The sequence below is a fragment of the Dendrobium catenatum genome, unplaced genomic scaffold (assembly GCF_001605985.2).
Source record: "Dendrobium catenatum unplaced genomic scaffold, ASM160598v2 fragScaff_scaffold_1521, whole genome shotgun sequence".
NCBI lineage: Eukaryota > Viridiplantae > Streptophyta > Magnoliopsida > Asparagales > Orchidaceae > Dendrobium > Dendrobium catenatum.
In genome coordinates this window covers 353,600-365,592 of record NW_021319983.1, presented here as the reverse complement: position 1 = coordinate 365,592, position 11,993 = coordinate 353,600, and the positions used below count along the sequence as shown (strand labels likewise).

Below are 11,993 nucleotides of genomic sequence, written 5' to 3'. Positions count from 1 at the left end.
TCTGTGGACATGACAGAGCCGATCGTCCCGATACGAATGTAAATTTTCATCCATACGATTGTAAATATCTTTTTAAGCACTGTTTGGATTCGTTTTGAAGAGAGAGAAAGAGAAGGAAAGAGGAGGAAAAGCCAAGTTTTAGGCATCTTCGGTCCGTTTTTGTTCGATGACGCAGTTGGGAAAGTTGATCGACTCGAGGTAAGGCACATTATGCCTTTCTCAATTTTCAGAAATACGAGTTTTGATAAATATTCTGATTAAAATTTTGTTACCATTAGCAAAAAACGAGTATAACTTTGCACCGGTAAAACTTTTACAGCGTAACATTTGGTATGTTGCAGAGATTATGACTTTGCATGTTTTGAGTATTTTTTTAAAAAAATTTCACCAGGTGTTCTGAATTCTGAGGTTATCCGTCGCGACTCAACGCGATGGGATCTGCCCCGGTCGGGTTGGGTCGTGACACGATCTCTCTCTTGCTCTCTTATTTGGGGGTCCCCTTTTAAGAGGAAGGAGGTATCTATTTATAGATTTCATGGAGTGACATGATGCATAAATAGGAGGAAGATCAAGGGTAAATAGAGAGTGGTTTGGATGGACAGCCGATGTTGAATCCCTTGATCGTGGACCATTCACTTGGCATTTGATGGTCTTAATGATGTCAGAATTCTGTGATATTGGGATCATTGGATTCTTATCATCGAGCCACTCGATTCGACTATAAGTATGCCACGTTTGGAAACCATTTGGTAATGCAATTTGTTGTTTGAACCTTCCAACGACGCTTCAGGTCCTTAATTTGGACTCTTTTGGGCTCATATTGAGTCGAATTTGGTGTTGTTGGGTTCATATTCTCGTGGCATTCAATTCAACTATAAGTTTGCTGAAATCAGAGTTCGGATGATCACAAATTTAATTTTGAAAGTTTCCAACTTGGTTTTTCCTAGAGATTCGTGCTCGATCAGAATATTTTTTTTATGATGTAATAAATATCATTGTTCTATTCATTTAGCTTTTTTTTCTATGACTTTGATTTCATTTGGGACAACTTTCCTACTACTTTCTACAATAATTTTCTAACATAAAAATTTCATGAAAACTGTAAAAAAGCTCTGCCAAACGAAGTATTTGCCTAACGTACACTTTATTTACTCCTTCATACTCCAAAAATCATTATCATCATTATTATTATTATTACTAACTAACTAACTATTTATTTTATAAAACTAAATCTTATCGGAAATCTAATATTTTATCTTATTTGTTTATTTTTGCATGCAAGTTTTGATTGTTTGAAAATTAAAATTCATGCTAACTTGAGTAATTAATATATCTTTTAGCAACACTTTTTTACTAAAAATTTTATTTCTCTTTTAAAAACTTGTAGTCCTTAAATCACTTTAGTTCTTTGATTTACTTTTACATCAATTTCTTATTTAATCATCATAATTTAATATTTCCTTTAATCATTACTGTTTTGAGTATTATTAAGGGCATAGACATGTATTGGATGTATCATTATAGATATATATATATATATGTATGTATATATATATAAAATAAGGAATTTATTTTAATGAGGCATAAATATGATTTTCATAATTATTTTTTAATTGCTAATATAATTAAACATATATTTAAATTTAGTAAAGATTTTAGATTAAATTGGAAGAGGAAATTATCATGTAATATTCTTGATTGCTAGCTTGAAGTTAAACATTTGAATCTTTTGTTAAGAGAATAAAAATAAATATTAAAAAAAAACCACAATAAAGTAGAGTAAACTAAAAAATAAATTAAAAGACCAAGTGTCCCATTTCTGAAGAGCAAGAAACTCATTGGACATGGCTTAGTGCCATGGTTGTACCTTCATAGCTTAGTAGATTGAGTGGTGGCCAAGAGGTCAAAGATGGGTATCGATTTAAGATGTCCTATTTTAAAGTGAGTTTGTATTGGTTGGATGGGAAGGTGTTGTGAAGGATTAATTATTTTGTGCGGATGTTGAATGCCATCTGGAGACCAACTAGAATGCATCAAGTCATCCCTGCACTCGGTAACGTGGCTCGGTACTGCTCAGTACCGCTCAGTATCGCTGACGTGACACATTCTGGTTGGTCTCAGGATAACGTTCTGTGTCCGGTCTCCGCACAGAATAATTTCTTGTTGGGTAGATATGGGTAAAGAGGATGTTGAGTTTGAAGTAATGATATGTGGAGGGGATTGGATAGCATGTGGTTCAGTTTGGGAGGAGTTAAAATTTGTTGGAGGTAATAAAGTGTGTTGGGTAGTGTCACGTAATGGTGTAGAGAGAGAAGGAATGGTGGAGGTGGGAATTAGCATTAGGGGAGATGGAGTGATGGACAGCTGAGTAGATTGTTGTGGTGGAGCTTGGGGATGGTATGGGAAGGTTTGTTCATGGGATATGACATGCCTTGAGATGTTTATTCTTTTAGTTTTAAGATTGTAATAGTGGTATCCCTTATGTGAAGAAGAGTAGTCAAGGAATATTCATTCTTGGGCGTATGGTTGAAGTTTGTGAGAGGTTAAAGGTCGGAGCCAAGGGAAGTAGAAATAATCGAATGTCTTCAAGTGATCATAGGTTGGTAGATGACCACCATGAATGAGTTGGAAGGGGATTTGTGAGTTGCAAGCTTTGGTAGGTAGGCGGTTGGTTACATAGTTGGTGGTGAGTAAGTCTTCAGCCTAGAAATGTAGGGATATGTGAGCTGCATGAAGGAGTGTTATGATTGTTTCTAATAAGTGGCAATGTTTATGTTCAACTAATCCATTTTGCTCTAGAGTGTATGGGCAGCTTAATTGGTGGGTGATTCCTTTGCCTAAAAGGAATTTTTGAAAGTTATGACTAGAGAATTCACCACCACCATTTGAGCAAAGAGTTTTGATTTGAGTGTTGAATGTATTACTCATTTGAGTGAAATGCATAAACTTTGAAAGAGTTTGATCTTTAGAATGCATTATATAAATTCAACAAAAACAAGAATATGTGTCGATGAAGGTGACATAATATATGTAGCCATTAATTGAAGGAACGGGGGAGGGGCCCCACTCGTCCGAGTGAATTAGAGTACTAAAAGGAATTATAATATTAGTTGTATTCAAATTGAAATATAACTTATGTCTTTTTGCCATATTACATGACTTGCATAGAAAAGAACTAGAGGAGATACATATAGATCAGATAAGTTTGGCCAGGAGTTGCATAACACGATGATGAAGATGACTTAGGCGATCGTTCCACAATGAAGTTGAGATAGGCTTGGAGTGAAGCGCAGTGGTTGAGATGCTGTTGGTGGAAGAGATTGAGTAGATACCATCATGGGTTTGACCGTGAAGAAGGATTTGATTGTCCACCATATTCTGAATTATAAAGCCATAAGAATCAAAGGAGATGGAGTAGTTATTGTCAGAAGTTAGTTTGTGAATGGATAGTAAGTTGAGAGAGAGAGAGAGAGAGAGAGAGAGAGAGAGAGAGAGATGGTACATGGAGAAGATTATGAAGGAGAAGCTTACGAGGTGTGTTATGTAGTGGAAGGATACCTTGGCCTTGGTGTTGAATGGGTAGTGAGTTGTTGTTTGCTATAGAAATAGAGTCATGCTTGAAGTTAGGGGTGTCAATTTCGGGTCACGGGTCGGGTTCGGGTCGAACCCGGAACTGACCCGGGTTCAATCGGGTCGACCCTAACCTGACCCGGGTAGGTAAACGGGTCGAATATTTGAACCCGGACCCGACCTGACGGGTTGCCGGGTTGACTCGACCTGACACAGTAAATAGACTAGCGCGAACGGGTCACGGTCGAGAGTGGACGCTGGCGGCGATGGGACGTGGGCTGGCTGGGGTGGCAGGTGCGCGGGACGTGGGTGGGTGTGAGGAACGCAGGCAGGTGAGCGTGTGTGCGGGAGCGCGAGACACGACGGGTGTGCCATTGGCTTGGGAGGAGGGTGCGCGGCCGGGTGTGCTGCAGCACGCTTACGTGGGCACAAACTCGCGCACACAGGTGCACGGGCAACCGCAAGGGCAATGCGGGTGGCTGACTGCGAGCACGCGCTGGCAGCTACGGCAGGCGCGCGGGCAGCTTCGGATGGCGCGTGGGTAGCCGCGGGGTAGGGGTGGCCATCCGGGCAGTCATTTTAAACAGGTTTTCGGGCAACCTGTCGGGTCAACCCGAACCCAACCCATTTTTTTCAAATGGATCAAATTTGCAAACCTGAACCCGACCCATTTTTCAAACGGGTGAGGTCCAACCCGGATTTTCTGGGTCGAGTTTTCGCGTCGTGTCACCTACCCGAAGTATGGTGTGGGTTGCTGGAGGTTGTGTGGATCGACAGTGAGGTTAAATGAAATTCCCAATTCAATTACCCATTCAATAATGGAGGTGGTTTGAGGTTAAGAGAGCACTGCTCGGGACAATCCTGACGGAGAAGCAGAGTATTGGAGGTTGCAGCGACACCAACAGGTACGGGCAGTATGGCCTATCTTGCCACATATCTAACAGGTTGGGCGGGTGTTGGTGTTGATAGGTGTAGGACGAGCTCAGTTGAATGGTGGACGAGAGGTTGATCCTAGACCACGATTGGAGGAGTTGATCTTTGCTTCCGAAGTGTACGTCTTGTAGGACCTGAGTACAGAGCAAGGTAGTCTTGTGAAGGAATAGTTTCCTTATGCAACTCATTCTGAATGTTGATTTCTTTGATGCATTGAAGTGAATACATGACATCTAAACTGATGAGCTGCAAAGAGGTGTGAATAGGGGTTTTGAAGGAGTTGTACGTGGACGGCCAGCAATTTAGGATATAGAGAATGATGTCCACAGAATCAACATGTGAGCCGACGACTACAATATTGTCAACTAGAGTTTTGATTTGAGCAAGGTATTGGTGCATTGTGTTGTCCCTCATATGTATGTTATGAAGTTTGTTCTTCAATTGGATCACCCATGATCTGCTAGTCGCTTGAAGATGATTCACCGATGCGAGTCAGATTTCATGAGTAGAGGAGCAATGGAGAATGAGAGGTAGAACGGATGGGGAAATCCTGGATAGCAAGGCAAAGACAAAGGTTTTGGTCAATGAGATGCCACAGATGGTGGTCAGGGTGGGTGGGAGTTTTGCTGGGACAATACTGATGTTCGATAACTGCAAAGATATAGTTTGTATATCTACAAGCTCTAAATAGCATAGTTTTTATTGTTGAGCTGTAGGTTAACTATGAGCTTGAGATTAGACATCAGGAACTTTAAAGGAGATGAGATGGCGAATTTTGCCATCAATGCAGACAATGAGGAAGTTGGAGGGATAGCTGAGGAGGAAGCTTCATCGGCCATTGAGGAAGGATATGCGCTGAAGCTCACTACTCTGATACAATGAAAAAACACCTGCATAGGTTAGACAAGCAGAGAAGAAGAAAATAACATGCAGAGGATATTGATTTATTGTAGCATTTCATATATTACTCGACTACCTTTACATAAGTCTTGTATATATATATAGATGTAACATGTGAGAAGAAGAAGGAATGTATGCAAGCCGTTGGTGGCAGTCTGATATAGCAGAGAATATGGAACGAGTGGTGGCTAGAGCAGGTGATCTACACTGGCTAAGTGAGTGCTTGCGACTTTTTATTCCATGTGTGCTAACATAAAGATATGGTAGCAAAAGAATAGAAGTAAAAAAGCAGACATTAACTATGTTGGGCATTTGTTATAATTATTTGAACAAAATTTTTTGTTTAATCCTTTTTCATATTGAATAAAAAAGGTTAGTCTACTAATCAAATGGATGTGTGAAAATACCTTTTTAAATGGATCGATTAAAGAAAAAAAATATATATGCTGAAAATTGTTAAGATATATAAAAAATGATCATGAAGCAATGGTTTATAAATTACTAAAATGATATTTTTATGGACAAAAACAAGAAAGAAGAGCATTGAATGCAACGATTGATTACTACTTAACAAAATTACAATATCCAATGCCCATATGAAAGTGTCCTCTATACTAAAATGCATAAATATGGAGAGAGATTGTTTGCATGTATGTAAATGATCTTATTTTACAAGCAATAATCCACTTATGTTAAAGGACTTCAAGCAAATCATGAAATAAAAATTTGATATGACAGTAATGGACATATGCCCAATTTTTCTAGGATATAAGTCAAGCAAAATAATGAAGACATCTTCATCTCACAAAAGCTTATGCAAAAGAGATTCCCAAGCAATTTAAGATGGAGAGTTGCATATTAATAAGGACCTCGGTGGAATGTGGCACCGAACCATTTTTGTCTCCAAGTTATAATTTCAGTGTCCAAGCTGCTTCCTATATCATGGCATGACTTTGACCAACATTTATACACCCTTTAATATGTTGGGTGGAAGAACTTGGCCTTATTATTTGCATTGTTGGCACACAAGTATTCAGCCTCATTAAAGCTGTTGGCCCTAACTGGCCTATGTAATTATGAAATGCATGATTCCAACACATGTGTCTTCAGCTGCCCATAACTTTAATTTAAGTAATAAAAGTAATAAAAGCACTTAGACTATAGAGCTATTCTTTATTATGAAAGGTAAACTAAATGAATAGCTAGCCCTATATAATATGTATACTCTAAAGTATGATTCCCACTTTGAGAGATGCTTCTCAAATATTTTTTTACTATCACCCAACAAATCTAAACACATAAGTTATACTAAAAAAACTTCTTTAAGAAGCAGTACCATCCCAAATGAAGCCTAAGTCAAAGCTTCGTTGGAGATAATTTTCTTGTTGATTACTACGTCAGTTTTCTAATATAAAAATTTCTTAAAAACAACAAAATAATAGTGGCGAAAAACTATTCCGGCCAGATGAAACCTTGGTGTCCTTGTTACCTAATGTCTCTAATGAGGAAGAAGAGAGACACCTAATGCAATTTGTCTACTTCCTTTAATTCCTTAAGCTATCAAATCTCTTTAACATAATCAACTTCAATGCAAAGCATAAGCAAAATCATAATATATTAACCCATACGGGAATTTTATAGTAAATGTATCAATACAAAGTACAGAAAGTACGCATGAGTACTTACTTCCGTAAAGAAGCGAGCAGGTCGAATAATTATCGAAATATTGTGTTTAAAACAGCATAATTTAAAAACAAAATAAAAATAAAATTCAAGAACAGCGGTTCTCTATCCTTAGATCGGCGGAGTTGGGCGGCCTCAGATACTCGGCGACCAAAGCCCGCCTCGCAGAAAGAAGCAACCTGTCGGGCGCCATGGAACGGTCGAAAGCAGTACAATCGCTCCACTCCTCGAGCAAACCTTCCTGTCCCCATATCTCCGGTATCCAAACCTTGCCAGCCATCTCAGACCGGAGCCGGTTTAGCCGCTCCGGACCGGTTTCCTCCTCCTTCTCCCGAGGCTGAATCTCCTTGGACGACTTGTTTGCAGAGTTTGCGCAGCTTTGGTTGCTAAGCATGGTGGTGATCGGTGTCGTCTGAGCGAAAAGAGAAGAAATGGATGGTTTGTTAAGAGGAGGAGAGGGGAAAGGATGGGTGGGAGACGGAAGTACACGTCGGAGGTTAAGAGCTTATATGGTGAGAGAGGAAGGTACGTGGCAGGACTGGTTGGTGTGGCTGCAGATGGAGGAAGGTGGCGAAATGGAATATTTTTGGATATTTTAACGGTTGGGGCAGCACAGCCTCAGACTTCAAAAAAAAAAAAAAAAAAAGTTGGTACATTGATTATATATATGTATTATATAAGTATTGTGATGGAAGTTTCATTTGGAGTAATTTATTTTTATTATTTTTTAATGATTTTATAAAATTTATGTTTTTGAAAACTTTTATAAAAATCAATAACAATATCTCAAATGAAGCCTCAAAATTTGGAATAATCATTATTTTATGAAGCTATTATTTTTTACTATCTCAAGTTTCTAGTTTCAAGTTTCGGACTATATTATAGTAGAGTATATAGAATCTATTTTTCGTTACAAGGATTTCACGTTGTAGTTTAGAATCTTCTTTTCGTTGCAAGCCGGTCTGTTCAATCCTGATAAAAAAATTCTAGTGTTGAAGAGCTTTTTATTTGCGAGAAATATATAATAAATTAAGTTATTTTTTTACAACAACCTTGATCATAATACTGTAGCACTGTTACAAAAATTTCCTAAGAGTTTTAATTAGGCCAAGGTAGTTCAAGTTTGATCATGTTAGTCTAGAAAAAATTAATGTATTTACATCTATTCTTATTTAGTCAATTATTATTTTTTTATAATATTTTTGGTATAATTTGATGTTCAAATATTTACATCCATTCTTGATCATTTAAGGAAGTTTTTATTGTCTATTTGTGCAAGATAAATGAGGCTAAGCTAAGTGAAAAGCTGTATGATTGGAGCTAAGTTAAAATTTTTGGATAAAAGAAGCTATGAGCTAAGTGGTTTGATTTGATATAAGGATGATATAATATAAAATAGCATGTAAAGACTTTTTATAATTTTACCCTTTTGCTTTACTTGAGTTTAGTCATGTGATGGAGATTGAGTTATTGGACATCATAAAATAATGAAAAAGTTTTGGGAGCATATTCCTATAATTGGTGTGTATTATATTGTTGGAAATGCTAAATAAGTCACAACCAAAGGTAATTAATAATATAAGCATAAATTATTCATAAAGCTAATTCATGATGATTAAAATATTATCATTATTGTACACCCCAAGACATATATGACCAAGGGCCCTATTGAAATCTAGCTAAAGGGATTCGAGGTATCACGTTAGGACAAATTAGTTCATTTTGTAAGACTTGCCAACTCATCAAAGACTGGTGACTCATAAGGTTTCGTTTAGGATGACTTTCTTATTGTTTTACAAAACTGTTTTTAGAACAAAAATATCTTAAAAGCAAAGAAAAAACTATGATCTAAAATTGTCCCAAATAGAACTTTATAAACTCATTAAACTGTTTATTTGCTTGGATCATTAGTTTGCTAAAACCTACTCAAGTCCAGGAGTGAGGGGCTATAAAACAGAAGCTCAGTTCACCTCAACTAAGTCCAATAGCACACAAAACTTCCTTAGACATAAGTAGTAGTCGCTATTGCATATTAAGGTGACAACATTACTAAAGACAACTTTATAGCTAAACATTGAAATGCTATAATCTATGATTCTCACAAGATAATAAATGCATATTTCCTTATAACATATGATTTGTTCCTTTGTAAATTAATGGGAAAAAAGTCATTAAGATTTATCTTTTTTTTTTTGGCAACCTCAAAATCGAGGTCTAGACATATTTGATAAATGAATAATTTCTTGTCTCATAGACCTTAAGTAGTTGATCATTATGAATCAATCCACTTTTTAATGTGATGCCTTCTTTAAAATATTTTATATGATTTACGTTCCATGCATGCAATTTTTGATGAACACAACAGCTTCATTGTGTTGCATGCCTTCAAGAAAAAAACTAACCTACTTGTATGCTCACCCAAATGTAAAATCAATTCTCCATGATGATAAAACTAATTCCACGATTTTATTTTACTTAGGTTTTGCTTGAGACATATATCTTCCTTAATTACTGTTTTGCCTTTGAAATCACAATCACAATTTTTATTTAATTAGTTATATTTTTCAATGCTTTTAATAAATTTTTTTGTTAGGAAACTGTTTTTTATAAAAACAAAAACTGTTTTCTTCACAATAGCTTTATAACTATATTTATAAAAATTGGATTTGTCCCAAACAAACGCTTAGCATGACTAAGATTCAAGTTTCGTTTGGGATGACTTTCTTACTGCTTCTTAAAGTAGTAAGAAAGCCATCCCAAATGAAGCGTGAGTGATCTTGAAATTAAAATAAGTTTACTTGGAGGAACTCTATTCTAATGATTAAAATTGAATTAAGTTATTAGAATTAAATGCAATTGTCTACATCTTTTGATATTTGCTCCAGGTATTTTGATGTATTTTACATCAAGATGGAGTTATTTTTGTCTAAGTATTCATAATTTTATGTTTAAAATAATATTACTTAATACACGGAAATATTAGATGATTTAATTAAATTTTAGATATTTACAATTGGATTATTAAATAATATAATTAAATTATTAAAAATTCACAATACTTTTAATTTTCTATAATAATTATTGTTGCGGGTTAGAATATACGCAGTGATAGAGTTAAAATTTTTCATCTCAGCGTTGTACGAATATCCAACACACAAACAAATGAGAAATACAACACAAGGATTTTTACGTGAAAGCCCTGGAAAGAGAAAAAACACGGCCACGCCCAAGTTAAAATAATTTCACTAGTGTTTGCTTGAGTTACAAGATGCTGACTCGTCCTTAAAATTCAGAACGATCATATTATAATAATCAACTCTCGGGTTGAAATTCAATTGCAAACGGATATCAGAACGCTGGTGTCAGAAAATTAGTGTATGTTGTTTGTCGGACAGAGTTCTAACGTTACTAGGAAGTCCGGGGAATTCCGGCGCCACTTGAACGTCGGGCGGAACTCTGACGTCACTTGAAAGTCGGGAGGAACTTCAACGTCACTTGGTGGTCAGACGGAGAGGAACTCCAGCGTCACTTGGAGGTCGGACGGAAATCTAGCGTCACTTGAAAGTCAGGAGGAACTATGGCGATAGTCGATCGAGGAGGAGCTTATTCTATCTCTTCCCTCCTTCTCTTCTTCTCAATCTTCTCTTCTTCTGTTCTCCTTGCTTGGGTCCGCTTTTACGAGAAATGAGGGACTATTTATAATTTTTAAGAATGACATGGCCAATAAATAGGAGGAAGATCGTGGGTAAATTGGGAGTGGTTTGAATGGACGACCGATGTTGAATCTCTTTATTGTAGATCGTTTATATCAGGTATTTGAAGGCTCTAATGATATCAGAATTTGAAATCTTGGGATCGTTTGATTCTTCTCGTTGAGCCGCTCATTTTAACTATAAGCATGTCATATTTGAAAACTGTTTGATAATCCAAGTTATGAATTGAACCTTTTGAATGTGCTTTTAGTCTTTGATTTGAACTATTTTGGGCTCGGATTGAGTCAAATTTGGTGTCGTTGGGTTCGTATTTCAGAGATGCTTAGTTCGACTATAAGTTCGCTAAAATCGAAGTTCATATGGTCCAAGATTTACTTTTTGAAACTTCCAGCCTAGTTTTGCCTCAAGATTCGTCCCGAACCAATATAATTTTTTTATGATATATCAATTATATTTGTGAAAATCTAATTATTTAGTTATGTTGTTTAATGACTTAGTTGCATTTTTTTAATAATTTAAATAAATTATTTAATATTTAAATTATGTTAAAAAAATAATGTCATGCATAAAATATCGTTAGAAATAAAAAAAAAAAACTATTATGACTTGGAGACTCTTTCGTTTAGCCTAAAATGAATGTAAAGAATTAGGATTTTAAAAATATTAGTATTTGATCGGATGAAAAATAAATGCAATCTAAAGTATTTCTTTTTGTAGTATAAAATATTCAAGTTCATTTAAAAAAAAAAAAAAAAAAAAAAAAAAAAAAAAAGACCTAGAGACTCTTATTTTGTAGTAAAATGAGTGTAAAGTATTTCTTTTAGTAGTATAAAATATTATAGTCTATTTTTTATAAAATGTAAACTCGGCTGCTAACACTACCACTACCACTATCATTACTGCCTCCTTTTGCTTGCTAATGTTCCCACTGTCATTGTCCGCCATTATTTGTTATTGTCTGTCACCGACCACCACCACCACACCGTCTTTAGACTTTATAATACATTAATTTTATTTGAAATTAAACAAAAAATATAATCAATTGTATTTATTTTACACTTATCTAAACAATTACCAAATATTTTAAACAAAAAATATATTTTTAAATTGCATTTCTTTTTGAGCCAACCAAATAGCTCAATAGCCCTTTAGTACATACGGAAAAATAATCCTATTATAACATAAAATACATCA

General features: G+C 35.8%; 1 protein-coding gene across 1 annotated transcript; it reads right to left on the bottom strand.

The window, feature by feature from the left end:
- Positions 1-7,001: 7,001 nt before the first annotated feature.
- LOC110096668 (protein BIC1-like) lies at positions 7,002-7,578 on the bottom strand. The gene has a single exon (XM_020822723.2). The coding sequence runs from the start codon at positions 7,478-7,480 to the stop codon at positions 7,175-7,177; it is 306 nt and encodes a 101-aa protein (XP_020678382.1). The 5' UTR covers positions 7,481-7,578; the 3' UTR covers positions 7,002-7,174.
- Positions 7,579-11,993: the final 4,415 nt, after the last annotated feature.